The sequence below is a fragment of the Vidua chalybeata genome, chromosome 5, assembly GCF_026979565.1.
Source record: "Vidua chalybeata isolate OUT-0048 chromosome 5, bVidCha1 merged haplotype, whole genome shotgun sequence".
NCBI classification, from domain to species: domain Eukaryota; kingdom Metazoa; phylum Chordata; class Aves; order Passeriformes; family Viduidae; genus Vidua; species Vidua chalybeata.
This window is the reverse complement of record NC_071534.1, coordinates 17,642,684-17,661,776: the sequence shown is the minus strand read 5'-3', so window position 1 is coordinate 17,661,776 and position 19,093 is coordinate 17,642,684. Positions and strand designations below refer to the sequence as shown.

Below are 19,093 nucleotides of genomic sequence, written 5' to 3'. Positions count from 1 at the left end.
CAGTGTCCTGGTGCTGTGCCGCTGGCTCAGATTTGCTTCTCACAGCTGACTACTGGGGGTTTCCCAGTTTCCTTAGTAGAAGCATCAGTGGTGTGCAGAAATGGACTTTGCTCTGGGGCTGCAGCACTTCTTTCCAGACCTACCATGTGTATGTGCCAGAGCTACTCTGCAGCAAACAGTGAGTGTTCTGCAGGTTCACATTCTCACTTTGCTTTACTTCAGCAGGAACTGCAATTAAACCAGTACTTGAGCAGAGTAGTTATGCTGTATTTGATGATAAAACATAGGTTCTGCACTATGTGCAGTACATATACTTGTAGTTTAAATAGGCAGTTTGAGAAATTTGGGACTTTCAAGTGGGATTGTGCTGAGGCATCATTTCACAAGAGTCCGTCATCTTCTAGTCAGTGACTTGAAGCAAATTTTTAGTAAGTGCATGGAAACTAATTATTAGCATCACAAATTAATTATATGCCCTCAAGGTACAGGCTCAGCACTAACTCCGGTTCGGTATGTCAGTAACTCCATGTTCTAAGTACTTTGAGTGCTCTACAATTTGGCAGCAGAGTTGGGTCCAAGAGGCAGATTTTCCCAGACTGCCTTCTAGTCCAGCTGTTTATTGGTCCCAAACGAGTTGCACATCTGTCATGGTGCTGTTCCTGGCTTCAACCCTTGAAGCAGCTGGGTGGGAGGGCAGAGCCTGTAATGATGCCTGCATTGAAACATACTTTTATTAATTATTTACTTATAATTTATTAATCTTGATTTCATTATCCCTGAGTGATGCACTTTGTGCTGTGCACAGCAACTGCTCTCTGGCCAGGTGAGTGGGCCTTCATGCTTGAAGGATGCTCTGAAAAACTCTGGTACATTGTCCAAAGCCTCTTCCAAAAGAATGACCATTGCTTCAGAGGTCAAGCCTGGCATCTTGGAGGACAAGGAGAGCAGCACCAGCAAGTGGCTTTCCGTTCCTGCATTCATCTTGGGCAACTTTGGGGTGCAAGTCACTTTATTTTGTCTGTCCACACTTTGCAGAAATGCACGGAAGGCAACTTTCCAGAAGTTACAGCATTGCTTTGGTTCTTTGCTTCTGTGAGGGCAGCACTGTGTAGTTGACTTCCTGGGAATGACCAAGAGCCAAACCCTTGCTGCTCAATGTTGGTTGAGCAAGGCTGCAACACCTCTGAAGAGGAGGAGCGGGGTCTGTGCTCTTCTTTGAGAGAGTTGCCTCCTGTGGTGTCAGGAACTAAGCACAGATGACTCAAAATGTTAAAAACCCAGGAGTTTTATTTCAAAGTATAAATTCCAGGCTTGTCAGACAAAACCCCACTAACAGTTAACACAGACACAAACTAATCTACAGTACATACAAAAATGGGGAAAGCCGGCAACTGCCCAGCTTAAATTGGACATTAAATCAGTCCTACATTTTTTATTTTGTATTTACAAGTCCAGCTGCAAAACAAAACAAGAAATCAGACTTGGAATTTTTCAACAAAGGATTTTGCACATTTGACTTCTGATAACCAATAAATTACTAAAGCTAAACAGGAATCTCTGAACAACTACTACTCAGCTATCTTATTTACAGCTACACCCTATTAGTTTAAGACAGCAGTACAAATATACATATGTGTGTGTATATATATATACACACGCATATCTATACATATATATATAGGCATATGTATGTAAAAGAAGAAAAGAATGCTCAGCCTGCATAATGACAAAGACACCTTTTTAAATTAAAAGGGATGAAAAGGAAAATGTATTGATTTGCTTTCTCCTAGCTATCTTTTATTTTTTCCTTCTCCTTTCAGAAGGTGTTTGGAAGGGAATTGATTTGCATGGCAGGGCTGGCTTAGTGTCATTTAATCTCTTCTCCCTCCAGTGTTTTCATACAATGCCCACCCCTACCCAAATCAACAAATTAAAAAAATATATATTTAATATATCAAGCTTCTATTTAAAATATCTGCATAGATATTTTTGACAAAAGAAGAATACTCAAAGGGTCTATAAGAAGGCAGAATCACAGCGTGATTTTGTACAGTGTACGCAATACTCATCCAGGGGAATGGCTGTCTTGGGAGCAGGATCAGACCTGACCCATCCCTTTATATAACATCAGCTTTTATTTACTGTACATTTAAGACTAACAGCATCAAGAAAGAGCTGAAGTGGCTATTTCTGTTACAGTACAAATGATGTTCAGATCCTACTACTGAGCTGAGTCATGGTCCCAGTGAAGACTGAGGGGTTCTGCCTTAGTTTTCAAAGGAAGCAGGGTAAGACCCCTTGATTTTACAGGGAGAACACCATGAGTGTTTCCAGCCTTGTGCTAAAAACCTTGGGAATGGGTGTCACAGTGCTTGTGCTTAGTGATCTAACATGGCCAAGGGCAGCACAAACAATTCCAAGGAGCAACGTCAGACCAACACATAGGGAAGCTGCTCAGAGCATGGAAATAATTACAGTCAGAGAGATCTGCATCCTTGTGTTTTCTGAAGCTGTCACTGGAGACAGTACAGATGCCATACCTGCAGTCTGCTCCCTCCTAGCATTTATGTTTTTGTATCCAGTAGTTTAGCCGTACTGCAATATAAGAGGCCAGTGAAGCTGTAACTAGGAGAAATGCAGCACACCATTTTGCCGTCAGCACTCCACAGCAGGGCTCCTCTCCAAGTATATGAACTCACTCAACTTACTTTCAACCTGGACATCCAGATGCCCTTGTATCACACACAAAGAAAACAATTCAAACCTATAACACACCAGAGAGGAAATCAGGATGGAAAACACAGCTGTAGTCAATGCTGTGTTTGCTAAAACATGGGCAACTCGGTTCCAAGGCAGTACTGCTGAAATGTCATGTACCCAGAGGCAGCAGCAAAACACAGAATCACAGAATTCAGAGTCAGGAACAACTTCATACCAAGCTATTGAAAGATGGAAAATTTTGCATTAAGTGCAGAGAAGAAACCAAACTCAACACTTCCACTTAAAAGCCATATAGAAATTTTTAGCGTATTTAAAAGTGGATTATTGGAAGGCTTCAGCAATTGATACTTTTCATTAATGAAGAGACCAGTATTAGCACACCTGTACTGAATGTTGCCAAATATTTTGGTAATACTTTCAAATAAAGTCTGTAACTGAAACAAATTGTTTCTGGTTGATTGTTGCTAGCAGAAAGCGTCTCGATAGTTTTAATCTTTCTGGGAGGTACAGGATAATAAAACCATCAGCCACTCAACTACATGGGAAAAACTGCCATGAGGTAAGGAATTAAGCACTACTCGTGTTTGTCAGCAAACTCACTGCAGAGGTCTGCTCCACAGTGACAGTGCACAAAACTGGCGTAGTTTTCTCTTTGGGCATCAGTGATTGAGGGACCAGCTTCCTTGGAGGTCTCCACACCAAACCAGGCATCTCAAAGTCAAGCCATGCTTTATCACATACTTCTCCACCAGTACTTGCTAAAGATACTGAAATCCAACCTTTAACAGCCCTGCTGGGATGAAACAACAGGGAAGTGATCGTTCTCCCCATAGCTGCAACGTCTTTGGTTAACAAGGGTGTCTCACAAAATCCTGCCAAAAACCCAGAACTGCTGCCATACAGACTAGAAATTGATCTGTTAAGACAGAAACCAGTTTTTACAGTCAGTTCAGTGAAGAACTAAATCTTTTGTAAATGAGTCTTCTTTCTCTAATGATGCAGCCCACAAAACCTCCAAATGGAATGACACACCATCCCTATTAATACTTCCACTGGAGGAAAGAAAATTCTCCAATGCAGGACTTGCACTGCCTATCCCAAAGGAGACAAACCTAACAAGGGATATCTAAATGGAAGCTCAAGCTATAACAAAGCTCAGGTATAATTTGGGCTGGAATCACAAATAATTGGAAGTTCTAGGTTGTATCCTCATGTTTATTTTAACTTTCAAACTGTAAAACTTCATACTACTGATACAGCCAAAGGCTCTTTGGTACCACCTCAAAGACACATTAACAAAAAATTGCCCAAGGACTTGACAGCCACCAACTGGAAATAACTGTTCTAATCTCTATTACAGACCCAAATTTAGTCTATTTCCACAAACAGACTAAGCGCATTTTTAAGTAATTATTCCTTAAAATAAGCAAACAAAACATTTACTTAAACACAGAAAAATTCAAGGAATTTTTGATAATAGCACCAGAAATACACGGACAACTACAGTTCAAAGGAAAGGTTACACATTGTTCATACAGTGTGAACCTTTGCTGAGGATACTTGGATTTAGCCAGAATTTTTGCTTGCCGAAATCAGCTTTTAAATGCAAGTTTCCACACAGAATATCCGTAACTCACCTGAGAGAAGTGACACTCCCAGCTACATGAAGAAGTGCAGTAAACCAGACAGAGGCCTACAGTGCCATTTCTTTCACTGTAAAGGTTCTAAACAAAGGAACAACAGCTACAGAACCCATAATCTCTCAGCATATTTCATCAACCCTGTTTGGGGATTTAACTTCTCTGATAATTTTTCAATCTTGCTTCACACTTCAACATGCTGGTTTTGAGAAAGAGAGCACTGAAATGAAATAATGTCATAGTCTGCAGCATTGCTATATGGTGAAGTGGATTTAAAAAAAATCTTTCCCCTCTAAACCCACTGTTTGGTTCTGCTGGGTAGGAATGCAGCTGAAAATTGCCAAAATTCAATCCTTGCATCTACTTTGTTGTCCAGGTGCGTTACAATTTTGTTCTGCAAAAAGCAAGTTTAACATGTCAATGATGGTGGGGGACATGCACCAATTTATTTTCTCAGCTCAGAAGCATCATGAAAGCATCTATTAACATTTACAGTCACTCAGAAGGTTTAGGCCAGTGTCTACAACAGTTTCTAAACCCCCTTGGCTATGTCTGCTTTCTGCAGAGGCAGGCAGGTGATGGGAGAGAGAAGCACACTGGGAAGCCAGCTCCTCCTTTTGTACTCACTGAGCATCCAAACGAGTGCAAACAGGTAGAAGCTTTCATGGCACCACACCACGAGGGTTTCTTCTTTGGCTGAATTGCAGCTTTCCCAAAAGAACCAGGAAAGGCTCTGGAGGAAAATAATGTCTGTATACTAAATATTCTTGACAGGACAAAAACAACTATTCAGGAATTACAGTAAGGAAAAGGTTGAGTGATATTGCAGATAAGAACAAATTCACCATCAGCAGGTAACACTTTCTTGGCTTGACATAAATAACAATTACTGCAGGCCTAGAAAATGAGAAGCACTGATAACAGACTAGAAGGGTAAAGGGAAAAATAACTCCAAGCAAATAACAGAACAGCACAAGGTATCTGGCTACATTTTATTTCTGAAATTATTCTTTAAGGCACAAAATAAATCTAAAAAATAGGGCTGGATGTATGAGGGGAGGAACAGAGAAATTGTCAGAACTATAGAGGTGTAAATGGAGTCTTTACAATCCAGTTTCAGATCTGGGAATGCTCCCAGGGTGAGTGGAGGAGGATAGTGAAAATAGAGGAGCATTCTTACTTAGTGAAAATAGAGGAGCATTCTTACTTAGAAGAAGTAGGAGGTTGTGGGGTGATTTATTATTTTTTTCCACCACCTCCAAATTTACACAGGTACCTGGCCAGACTCAAGTGCCCTTCCCTCCCCTCAGAGAGCTTATTACAGTTTGTAAGGTAAGACCAGACCACCTCCAGTACAAAGAGTGAGACCTTGAATCACCCTTCATATCACAGTCTGCTCACAGAATGCTGGAGGGGCAAGAGGCAGATCGTTTTTGGCCTTGTATTGGTGTCTCAATAGACATTACGGATGTGTATGTTTTACTTCAGACAAACTGCAATTTACTATTTTGTTTCCACTCTGAAGCAGAATCCCAGGCATTCAGGATGCTCTTGGATAAAGGATAGTAGGGATCTAGATGAAACACCTGTCATGAAAGGAAAAACAAAATTTTCAAAAGGCCAATGACATGAAGTATTTAGAAAAAACAGGCTCTCTTGCTGCAGGTCAGACTTTATTTTTCTTTTGGTTCTGAGTGCATGTAGTGTGTATCACACAACTGTCTAAAATAGTCCTGCAGAGTGGATTTAAAGGTGAATTACATGCATGGGGTCAACTCCTCCCAAAACTGGGGTAATTTTTGATAGCAGGACAGGTTTAGAGGGTCCAAAGATCTCTAGTTTAACTGCTCTGGGAAGAGATCACATCTGTGGACTGGGGATCACAGAAGGGTCCAAAGCGTCCATAGACATCCTTAGCCCGGACTGCAAAGTAGTATTTGCTGCCAGACACGAACTGTGTCAGAGTGCATGCCATGGGCAGCGGCAGCGCCTTCACCTCCCCGATCTTCTTCCACTGCGAGGGCATGGTGGCACTGGGGTCCTCGTGGTAGGCATACAGGTGGTAACTGTCCACAGTGGCACAGCTCCGGTCCACCTCCATCACGCTCCACGACAGCACAATCCCATTCTGGCTCTGTACCCGGGCCAGCTTCAGCTGTGGCTTTTGAGGTGGAGAAGTGTTGGCAGCTTCGGGGGGCAGACGTGGTGGCTGTGGTGCCTCTGGAAGTGGGGCGGGATGTATGGGGCGTGGTGGCTCCTAAGCAGCATAAGAACAATAAGGGAAAGGTCAGAATCTACAGCAATGGAAGGAGGCTTTAATTCATCATTCCCCAGGTAACTGGAAGCAGATGAGCCTGCAATCCCCCAGCCATCACAACTCAATGTCCCTGCCCTCTGCAGAGGCAAGGCAGCATCTGCAAATGATGGGAAGGGGTGGGAACAAAGATGCCATAAATTCTTATGTTATTCTTACATAAATCCCTAGTTGTGAAAACCATTATTGCCACAGTAATTTCCCTGTATCTTCTTTGCTTCCCAGCCAGGAGGGGATGAACTCAACCCTGTGCCCTTTACCAGGACTGGCAAGCAGGTTCACAATGACTTTGAACCAATCTATGTTTGAGCTGCTGTTCCCATGTTACCCGACACCCCAGGCAGGGCATTAAGCTGACAACTCATGATCTTTTCTACAGACAGTTATTCAGTCACAAAAGGAAGACAGGGTAATGATGCCACATAGATTCTATCACCTTAAACTGATCACAAAAGCTAAGCCTCACTTTCCAGAAAATTCTGAAATGAGGGCACAAATGTGTCTTTCCTGTGATACTTCTTTTTCGTACTGCAAAAACAGTCTTATGTCTCTAATTTATATTAGATGAGTTTAGGAATGTGGTTACTGTGCTTCAAGCCTGAGATCTTTCATGTTGGAACTGGAGATAGTTTTTGGCATCTTAAGTGTTCTGTGTGATGTTTGCTTCATTTATTCTCATTTTTTATCACTGGAGAGTGCATTGAGTTGATTGTGTCTAGACTGAAAGGATGGTAAGCCACCTTCTTGACAATAGTCACCATTTCAGGACACCGTAAGTAATGTGACTGCCCAACAGTGAGCGTACAGGCAATGTATTTGAAATGAAATTAAATGTGTCAGAGAAAATTCTCTAATTCTAACTAAAAGGGGTTTTAGGTGATGCAGAAGCAATCACCCTCAATGCTGACTAAAAACCTCTGGAGTTTGGGAATTGGCAACCTTGGAGATTTGGTCTGTACCTTGTTCTCCTGAGTTTTGCAAACAGCTGTATTAAAAACTGGTTATGCAATTCATAATCAAACCATGACAAAACATTTTACTGGCAGCTCTTCTGTACCCTTGACTCCATGAGTCTCCTGCAGACAACTCATGCACTAATTTTCAGTATTTTCTCTTGGTAATTTGGAGAAGGGCAGGGTGAGCTAACAGATTGCACAGCTTTTACCATTCTGGGCAGGAATTGCTGTAGGTGACTGGGTGGTGCCATGCACAAAACTGGCTGTGAAGTGTCAACAAGGCATTTCACTGTTCTGCAGCTCACACAAAGAGCAGCCTGAGGGTCCCAGTGCAGAGACAAGGCTGTAGATTGCATCAAGTGATTGGAAAGCCCCACTCACAGTCTGCACTTGCGGCGGCGGTCGATGGTGCACTGTGAGCTGAGGAGCTCCAGAGCCCAGAGCCAGCCCGTTGTTCACCACGTAGGTTGTCTGAGGCATTCGCACGGTCACACCTGCAAGGAGCACAACGAACACTGTGAGTATTCAATACTTACAGGCAGTTAAACAGAACATTGGAAGACCAACTCCTTGGTTCAGCTGCATAAAGCCAAATTTCAGACAAGACTCCTCCAGCTGCCGGCAGACTGATGAAGCACTGTGTAACAATAAAATTACCTCCCATCCCCTGAAGCTGTAAAAATGAGACAGTGCGAGCGCTTGTATTTGCAGAAGGGACAGAACATTGTTTTAGCACTTTGTAGCATGAAAGAAATAGGTGAGGAGGAGAAGTGTGGGAGATACAGGGAGCTTAAGTATGAAAAGAACAATTACATCATTTTGGGATTCAGAAAGGAAAAGAGAAATGCTGCTGCAGCACAATGTTACCCACTCAGAAGGTTGTGCTGTGGATGGCACTGAAAGCAACAAAGCTACGTCACTGCCTAAGAAGCTTGTCCTCCCTCCCAGAACAGACTCATGATGGACACTACTCACAGGCATCACCATTTCAGTCATTCCTACAGCAAACTGACCTGCCTGGAAGGAATAAACTAGACAGTTTTATAGCCTTGTAAATAATACCCAAAACTCTTGTAGGCTACCAAGTTTTTATTCATTTTATACCACATCTAATTCTCTTAAGTAACACTTTATCTATTCACTTTTGGAACATGTATGTTCTGTGAACTCAAAGCTTTTGCTCATTGTTATGGATTGCCTGGATTATCCCTCCATTTCTGTCCAGAAATACAAGATTTGAGGCAATCTCTACGATACCCTAGTTCTACACTTGTGTAAGACTGAAGCATTCTAATACTCCAGAAGACAAGCTCTCAGAGCAACACATAATCAGGAAACCACAGTTATTGTAGGGCAATTTCTTCTCTTGATAAACACACATCAAGCTACAATCTATAGGCGATGAGTGTCAGAAGTCTGTGTAATCTGTGAGTCTGAGGCAGGGAGCTCAGAGTGCTAAATCTTAATGCTTTAATTATAAAGTGCTAAACACTGGGTAGGCGCTTTATATCTTTTTCTTATTGGAATATCTCTAAGAAGTTGATGAAGCTGTGCAAACTCCTGTGGGATAAACAAGTCACCTGAGCTGGCTATTTCTCCTCTCTGAGAACCTGGTAAAATAATCTGGTTTAGTATGACTGTAGTTCTGTCTCAGGAAATTACAACCACCTGAAGATGGTCAGAAATGCCTTAGTAAGATACAAACACAGCATCACTTCTAGGTAGGGATACTACTCACTTGAGGCAGAAGTACAAAACTGCAATTTGCAAAACACTTTGGATGGGTTCTCACAGTCAATTTTTCAAAGATTAAGTGCAGCAATCTTACTCAAGAAGTGTCTGCTACTGGCACTAAAGGCTGTTGTAATGATACTATAAATCAGTATCCATCAGTAGCAGCATCACTACCAGGACATCACAAAAGTAGGTGCATACTCATAAAACAGGGAAATTTATGTTAAACATAAAAGTGTTAAAATAACCATAGTGCAGAAATTGTGGGGAGCAAAAAAAGGACAGTTAAAACCCACCACTTTGTAACAAAATATCATTTAAGTTCTTTATTTTTTGACATCTATTACTCATTTCAGAAAATGAGTTTACTGCTAGAAGGTATCAGTTATGCATTTGGAAAGTCAAGGGGAACATGCCAACATCTCAAGGAAACTCAAGCATATATCAATTTCTGATAAATCAGGTGAGAAATTTCATCTCTTGAGGCCTTGAGAAAGGAAAGAAATTTTCTGAGCACAGGACATCAGAGATTGTTAAGGAATTATATTAGGATGCCTGATAGAAATGTAACTTTTAGACAGGAAATCAAACATAATTTTCTACATAAGTATGTTTTAAACTTCCACCACAATAAAAAAACTGGTCTCTATCTTTCTCAGAACAGTGGTGCTTGTTATATTACCTCCCACTGCCTTGTAAAGTATGGGGCATGTCAACCACAGATGCTTAATTGGCAAAGCTAGTGTCTGGGATTACTTAAATCAAATTTTTCCTCATTCACATAGCTGCAAGTAGAATTTCTTAATAGCCTAAGAATTTTCTCAATTCTACAAACTGGGAAGAAACCCCTAAACTCTCTAACTAGAGCCAGTATTGCAAAAAGACCAAACAACACACCCAAATCAAAAACCTAAATGCCACATCCATCAGGTAGAACATACCAAGCTGTGTCCTGGTAAGAAGTGCATGGAAGGAATCATCCCTTACCTCCAGTCTGTGGAGTGACTGGCCTTAAGCCTGGGCTGGTCATGACAGCTCCTCTTACAGGATTCTGAGCTGGTGGTGCAGGAATAGTGGTATAGACCACCTGATGGTTAGCAGGGGTTCTTGGGATAGGAAGCTTGGGATTAGCTGGAGCCATGGGCCGATGAGTTACATTCACCGTTGTCGAAGCTGAAAAAAAGACAGAGCACACCCTAAACCTGAATTCCATGACTCAAAGCCATATGCCTATTCCAGAGTACACATCTCCTTTGGAAAACTGACTCATCTGACCCACGTAAAATAAAAACTGTCTATCTGCTTTGGGTACTGCAAGAAAAGTGAGAACAGCCTAAACAGTATTTTCATCTGAAATATTCAAGTCAATATATATACAGCTTCCCAACAGAAAAGGTAAATATAATATCTCCCCCACTCCCTGCAAAGGTCTGGCGTGTAAGACAAGAACAATATAAAATCCATCAAAGAGTCTGCAGAACACAGCAGTCATAATTCCAATGCCAACTGATCTTCAGCAATCATATACAGAAAAAGAATAAAAGAAAGAAAAAAAAAAAGAGGACCTACATTTCTTTAGAAAAGGGAAAACATAATCACACTACAAAGTAATATTTAACTAGGGCTAGAACTTCAATGTCAGCCTTGCCATTCCCTCTGCCAAAAGAATTAACTTCCAAGGGACAGACGTAGGAGTGATGCTGATAATGTTTTTTTCCCCATTACTTAAAGAAGGTACAGGTTTCTTCTCTTTAATTTTTACCAACAGTAGTATATTTAATAATTTCCATGACTATCCTTAGCAGGATTTCTTCCTCTCCATGCAATTAAATTGATCCTAACTTCTTTCCAAATCAATAGTACTATCTTTCCCCTTCATCAGTTTAAAAGAAAAAAATGTTATGGGAAACTGACTAGAATGAAAGATTATGAAGTGACTCAAACATTCTGAATATTCACTTAAAAAGATTAGCAAAATGTAGAGCACCCAGCAGTCTAATTCAAGAAAAAAAACAGCCACTGCACTCACACAGTGATGTCAAATGAAGTTACCTGTGGGTAATACATGGATGGTGGTCTGGGAAGGGCCACTTGTTGGCACACCTGGCTGCTGCACAGGGCTTGGCTGCAAAGGTGGCAAAGGCTGCAGGGGTCGAGTCAAGGGCTGGGTGGGTATGCTCAATCCTGTCACAGGTGCCTGACTCTGGTTCTGCTTCTGCTTCTTGCCATCTGCTTTAAAACAAACAAAAGATATAGACAACAGCAAACAGAAATTTTAATTTCTGAATCACAGTTCCAAGCATCACAGAATTTTACAATCCCTTCTTCCCCTATTTCCAGACTGGTGAGGATATTCAAAGCATGACATTTCTCTGACCTTTTTTGCTTATGCAAAGGAATCTGCAGAAAACTCATTTAATTCTCCTCACTTTCATCACTGCAATTTCCCCTGCCCAGACACACTCCACAATGTTTTATTCTATTATCATGAAGTCTGCATATTTCAGAGCAATTTGGAAACCTGAATTCAAGGGAACACAAGGGAAAAATCTTTAGAAGTTGTTATTAAAAAAAATCATCTTAAAACCTTTAAAGGCCTGAACACTGCAATACTCAAATTTTGTTCCCTAAATAAGTCTTGTCTACCTTTGATGTTTACATCTTTTTATTTGCTGACTCCTTTCAATCTGTTAGTCAGTCCTCTTTCTGCTATTTTGAATTTTCACGGTATTTACTTAAAAAGAAGGAAATTATTTTATTATTTATAGAAAACTTTAAAAAGAAAATTTGTTTTGCCACATTGACGCCCTCCTCAACATGACTTACTGACTTGTGATACTGACAAATATTGCCTGTATCTGTAGTTTACTACAGCAATACTTTTTCCTGCTTTAGTTTATTTGTGACTACATAAAATATTCATTAGAGTGCAAGTCTGTATCTAATCAAGACTTTGCACAAGTTGAATAAAGAAAAATTGAGAAGCTTTCATCTGGACATTAAAGGAGTAATGGGCACAGGAGGCACTCGTGAAGAATGAAAAAACAAGATAAAAGAATAGATTTTGAGGACCGACACTCAGATGGATTCTTCCCTAATAGAAGTGTACATCCATCAGCCACTAATTTCATAAAAAAGCATAGAATATAAAGATGAAAATATGTAAAACTCATTTTCTCTTGAGAAAACATAACAATATAGTGAGGACCACATTTAGAATGTTCAGTTAAGTATACCAACTAGATTTCAAAGCATTAAGAACAGGGTTAATGCCAGCATAGCTGAAAGCGTTGGGGTTTTTAGCAGTTTGAGACTATTTTGATGATCTCACGGAGCTGTGTTTAAAACTCGCTGCTAACAGCTTGAAGTAGCAGTACCCTTCACAAACTGCTGTATGATTCTATGAGACACAACTACAGAATCATCAAGGCTGGAAGAGAGCTTAAAGATAATCTAGTCCAACCATTAACCCAGCACCAGCATAATCACCCCCAGACCATATCCCCAAATTCAAGACCTCAAGAATAAAACACAGTATGAATTGCAGCCCATGTTGTCTTTCTGTAGACTCAACAGCCAAGCTACTTCACTGAAGCCATTGGATGAAAATATACTGTGTTTTGTTTGGTTTGTTTTCCCCTGAAGTCTATAAAAGGAGCAGTGAAGGGATGCTTATTCTGAAAACAAAAGATGAGATCCTTCCTGCTCTTTGATCAACTAACAGGCCTTGTGATTGGTTCAAACTTCTTTTATTGTCCATCATTATGAGAGATTTCCCAGTGTTCAACAAACTACTTGACTCCAAAAAAATTCCTTCAGAGATGTATACATCTGTTTACTTCAAATATTTAGAGACTGATGCACCATGGAATAATATTATGACGTGAGTGCATTCTTAGTCATGACTTAGAAGATACACTTACAATCCAACAAGCAAAAACCTTTACAGCCTACTTCTGTAAATGTGGTTCAAGGCAAGATGACGGTCTGAACACATGTGAGGGCTTTTCCAGTTTTGCTTTTGTTTTTGATTTCACACAGAGCAAGTTCATTCACCCTTGACAAATCAAGAAGAGCTCTGCTGACATTCCAGTGACTGGAAACTAGGTCAGTTTTGCACCACCCACAGGAAACGATGACAGATAACTAACTAGACTTCATTAAGTAAGTGGAAACAAGCAGCAAAGGCTATTTAAGTAAAAAAAAAAAAAAACAGCAAGGAAGACTGGGTACATAGTAAGCACAGGACTAAGGTTAGAAGACATTATGGAACAGTTTCCAATACTAAATGAACACAGCATCATATTCAAAACAAATGTGGACCCAGAAGAGACAGAAAAGTGTGATTTATGGAAATAAGCATAAAATGGAAATTGTTACTACTGGAAGTGTAAGCAAAACTCCTACTCTAATACACAAAACAGAAGAGGGACTAATTTCCATGCCAGAAACAGTCTACAACACTGCAGTTATAGCACAAAAGAGTTTTGAACAGTGTTCTACTTCATAACTGGTATAGGTGGATTACAGAACACCAAGCATGCCACAGGCATGTTCAAGAATAAGAAAAAAATTATCCAGAGAACTACAGATTTGTTAAGCAGATAAAACACCTTATAAAATAAAAAAAACTGATTATGTATTTCATATTTTTCATACAAAATAATTAAAAATCAAAACATATATTTTTTAATTTAAATTTTAATTTAAATTTTAATCTAACTTAAATTTTTAATTTAAGAGTACATATCTTTCTTTGACTAGAGACCCACTTTAGACTAACTCTATTAATTGTTTCAATATTCATACAAAATAATTTGATGATCCTTTTAGAAAAAGACCAGCAAGGTCCAAAGTGCAAGTATTGCAAGATACTGGCAGACAGGAAAGTATCTAGATTACTCTTAACATGGTTTCTCAAAAATTACACACCCTTTTCATTCATAATTTTTGCACAAATCAGAAGGTGTTATTACATATTAGCAGATATTAAGATATATTTAAATACCTTTTACAAGTAGCAGAATTAGGTTTACTTTTTATGTGGGTTACAATGCTGTAAAGAACATAATCAGGAACTGAGTGTTCCAAACAACACTGTGTAAGTGTTGATTTTCAATTTGAATTAGTATTGAGCTAATATTCTTGCAGGAAACACCATAATACTGAAAGTATTTTCTATCCTGAGGTTGTGTAAATCTAGGAGAAAATAAAACCTACTCCACATTTGCTGTAAATGAAGTACAGCAGAAAAAATATTTGGCCAAAGGTATATAGATGTTTATGATCATGCAAAAGCTGTTACAAGCATACTCTTCCTCCATTTAATCTTGAAGTTTTTATCAGAACACATTCCTGAGAAACTTGCTCCAAAATCCTAGTGCTGTGTTCTCACTGCATGGTGAAACTCAAGCTTTTATTATGGTTTCCTATGTTTCTACAGCATATATAAAAAACCACTGACTTCTCACACAAATTCTAAATATGAACTAATCTGCATTGGCTTCAGACTATCAGCTTCTGCTTTGCAGGGAAGAGACACACAGGAACTAACCCAGCACAAAAGTATTCCACTAACCTTCCTCCTAATGGAAGCACAGTATTCTAAGACCTGACAACTAAGGGGAAAGAATCTCAGAATATCCCACAGCAAAAATTTTTAAGATACGGGCTCAAGCCCCAACAAAGAAACTGAGGAAGAATTAAGCTGCAATAGAGCTACGAGTCTGTAGCACTCCTACCAACAGAAGCAGTCTTAAAATTGTACATGCAACTGTGGTATTGATCTTTTATGGCAATTGTGAGCTGAGCATCTACTTAATGCAATTAGGAAGAAAAAAGCTCTCTAAAAAATGTTATTTTCAGAAGCTTTTAAGATAGAAAAATATTAGCTGAAATATATTACAATACTGTGACATGCTACTTTAAAATACACCACAAATCCATTTTTATCTATCTGCTGGGTGTCTTCTACAAAATATTAAATAGGACTGGAGAAGTTAACCTTGCCTGACAGGCTTGCACAGTCCCAAGGCAACCACCTTTTTATCTTTTTGAGAACTAACCCTCAGAAGAGATTGACAGTGATAAAAACTTGATTGCCTCAGCTATTCTGCCACTCAGCCTGTCAAGTCAAAATCCTGGCTGAAAAGGACCTCTGGTGGTCCAATTTCTTGTTGGACTGTCAGTAGCAACTTATTCAAATGATATGTGGTTTTGCCCTGCTAAATCTCAAAAACATTCAAGAGGACAGTTTCTACCATCCCTCTGTGCAGCACTACGCTGACTTCTTGCCTCCTCAAGCTGAACTTGAACTTACTGAACTTGTAGTTCATGGCACAGCCCCTTAATGTATCACTTGGCAAAAGTGGACACCCTAGTTCAGCTGTGATTCCACCAGTGCCAGTTTGGGGGAATACTTAAATTGAAATGAGAACACGCTGTTGGCTCATACTCAATTCACTGTGCACCACATATCCTCTACTGATAAGAAAAGCAGACAGTCAGCTATCTGAATTGCATCATGCTTCCCTAATACTTGTATACCTCACACTCCCTTTTTGGTGATAACATCACATGGAACTGTTCAAGGCCAGGCTGGATGGGGCTTTGAGCAACATGGTCTAGTAGGAAGTGTCCCTGCCCATGGCAGGGGGGGGATGGAATGAGATCACCTTAAAGATTCTGTAACTCTATGATTTCTTTCTCACTGGAAGAGTGAGAAAGATTTGCCAAATCATGCCAAAATGATTTTCTACATTTGTGTAAGACAAAGGCAAAGCAAGTCAAGCTATTAAGAATATTTGCGTAGAACTTGAACGCACAAGCTAGAGAAATAACTATTGAGGTTGTCCAGACGAATCAAACTTCTTGGTGGCTGGACTTCAGAACGTAGCACGGGGACAGGCATTTAGAGACCAGACAGAATGAAAATTTGACCTCCAATTGTAGAAATATGATTTTTTTTTCCAATGGAAATGACAGCACAATACATGGTCTTAAGTAAAGACTCATTACTTCTGTGAAGTACTATCATTCTTCACTAATCCAATGCTAACTATAATTAGACTGGCCTACATTTACACAAGATTTTTATAAAAAGAAATGTGTTCTTTTAAATGATGAAGTGCATCCAAACTGCCGAAGTACATAAGAGCATGACTATATTTACTCTGCTCTTGGCATATGGTCCTAAACCAAACAACAGTTTGCATTTGGTCTTTAAACTCTTGCACACAAAGTGTTAGTTAAACAAAAGATTAGAAGCTGTAATACTCTAATGCCTAAATATCAGCTGTAGAATTAAAAGGCCTTTAATTATAATCAGTAAACAGAAAAAGTAAATACATCTAGAAGAGCTTTTGAAAAGATCATCAAGAACTCAAGCATCTCAAATTACTCCCCAAGCCTGAGGTACTTAAGCACAGATAGCACTAATGCTATATAGTATTGCTATGGAATAGTAAAAATCTTTAAGATTGTAAGCAAAATTCCTTTTCTTTTAACACCTAACAATTTTTTAACAAGAGTCCTATCTAACTGAAACACCAAAAAAAAAAACCAAAAAAAAACCACGCTAAGCAGAAACAAAAGTTTATTCCTTTCTGCCATTCACAGATTGAAATAACACTTGTAGCTCAATTATCCCTGCAGCTAGGAAAGTATTTTTCACCTACCTTGAGAACAGCTGTCGTCCTCTTCATCCAGTGTAAGATCAATGACACCTCCTGATTCACTTCCTGTGAACTTCCCGCTCTGAAAGACAAAACTCCTTTGTTTTGCAAAAGCAAATCCAGGGAACACAGGTGGAAAAGGGACACACTGAACATTCAGGAGAGGTCTCAGAATTGATACTTATTAGAAAGGAACTGATGAAATGAGCAAGAGAAGGTAATTTCAGACAAATATCCCAGGACTTGAAAAATGGGCAATAACCAAATGACTGTATTGCAGTAACAAGTACTAAAGTATTTTCAGCTTTGTAATTAAGGAGTAAAAGCCCCTGATGAATAAGTAGCATATTGCTGTTTTACAGGTAAATGCATAACAATTTACTGTTATAAACTGTATTTCAACTATGATTCCTAACATTTTAATCTGGTTGTAATCTGTCCTTTCCTCTGCAGTGGCCTAACTTTCTGACAGAGCAGTCATCAGGACCAGTGCGTGACTTATCTTGAGACAGCTTTGCCTTTGTACTTATAAAGGCACTGACTTCACATTAAGAAAAAGGGAAAGCTACACTGGAACTTGTATGCTTACAAAACACATCAAAATCCATCAGAAAACTCCCAGCTGCATTCAGTAATTTCATTACTGTGTTCTCATGCATAATGACAAATTTTAGCATTTATTATTCTACATATAAACCTACTTTTAACCTTCCCTTTAGAGAGCATAAAGGGATCTTTTAAGCTATTGCCCAGGTTATATGTTTTAACAAAACACCCTAGAAGACTACCAAACAAGATTTATCTTCTAGATCAACTGCTGTCCCTTGGCTGGTCAGACTGCAGAGATCACTAACATTTTCCCTTAGGTGATGAGAAAAGTATGGGGGAAATCTTACTTATTTCTGTGATTTTAAAGACACCTTCTAGAAAACAATCACAATTATATTAATTTCTGCTTCCTTAAACTTGCTACAAAAAGTAATTGAGGTTTCTTCTTTTTGTTGTTGTTTTGTGGAAGAGATTATTACTTATTGTTGGACTGAACTGCTACAGATCTACAGATCAGAGTCAACAAGTTTCCTTAGGACAGAGTTACAAAGGCACCACAATTACAAAAAAATCTCTGAGCAGTTAACATGGGAGAAAGTGTAAGTTACCAGACCCACATGGTCTGTACAAATGCTGACATACCCTAGGAATATTAGAGATTTTTCTGTGCAGTCAGATGGTGACAGATGCACAAAGCCTAAGCACTGAGACTATCTGCTCTGTGACCTTTCATTTGGGAAAAACGAAGCCTTTAAGGAAGTCCTAAAGGCAATCTTCACACAGGCAAGGCTCTGAGGAGAGGCAAAAAGAGGTATTGTATGAGTAGTAAATGCATGTAGAATCTGCTTGAATTATCAGACACTGAATTTGGAGTGCCTGACATGCCAGTTCTCTTTATTATCCATTATTACAACCTGATTTCTTTTTTACTTAAGTTCTGATGCTGCCATGCTTTTTTACTTAAGTTCTGATGAAATTCTGCTAAAAATAGAATACCAAATTTAAGTACAAAATATCTAACTACTTATGTTCACAGGTGATAGAAGAGATCTCTATAGGGACTCATCTTTCTAATACATAGAGAAATGTATTTCAGAATTATTAGCCACAGAATTCTTCTGTTGAGTGGTTGCTATTTAAAATACTTTCTAGCTTCAGTTTTCTTAGTATGATGAGCTGATTTAACCACTTGAAGCTTAAGAAAAAGGCACATTAAAATAATCAATGATAAATTGATTAGCATAAAGTCAAGAGGAATTTCATTCCAGCTGGATGATCTTCCCAGCCAACAATGTGTATTTTGAACCATGGCTCTCTCTGCTATGGAGAAAGCAGATTGCTCTCTCAGGAGAAAGCAGATTGATAAACGGAGAGGGAGATTTAAAAGGAACCAGAGAAAGAAGAAAACCAAAGAAAGAAGAAAGAAGAAAACTGAATATCAAGCTATTAATTTCTTCCCACTAAAAAATACATTAGTCTGAAGTAATTTCCTTTCAATTCTTCCTC

General features: G+C 39.2%; 1 protein-coding gene across 2 annotated transcripts in view; it reads right to left on the bottom strand.

Moving 5' to 3' along the window:
- Positions 1-1,269: 1,269 nt before the first annotated feature.
- ATF7IP (activating transcription factor 7 interacting protein) overlaps positions 1,270-19,093 on the bottom strand; it is an 83,823-nt gene continuing 65,999 nt past the window's right edge. The window contains exons 11-15 of one of the 2 annotated variants that reach the window (XM_053943676.1): positions 17,042-17,120; positions 11,418-11,597; positions 10,353-10,538; positions 8,013-8,125; positions 1,270-6,618 (exon numbers count right to left, since the gene is read on the bottom strand). In XM_053943676.1, coding sequence (XP_053799651.1) covers positions 6,202-6,618; positions 8,013-8,125; positions 10,353-10,538; positions 11,418-11,597; positions 17,042-17,120 — 975 coding nt within the window. In that variant the 3' untranslated portion in view covers positions 1,270-6,201. The remainder of the gene's footprint in view (positions 6,619-8,012; positions 8,126-10,352; positions 10,539-11,417; positions 11,598-17,041; positions 17,121-19,093) is intronic. The other variant, XM_053943677.1, reaches the window with a different exon arrangement.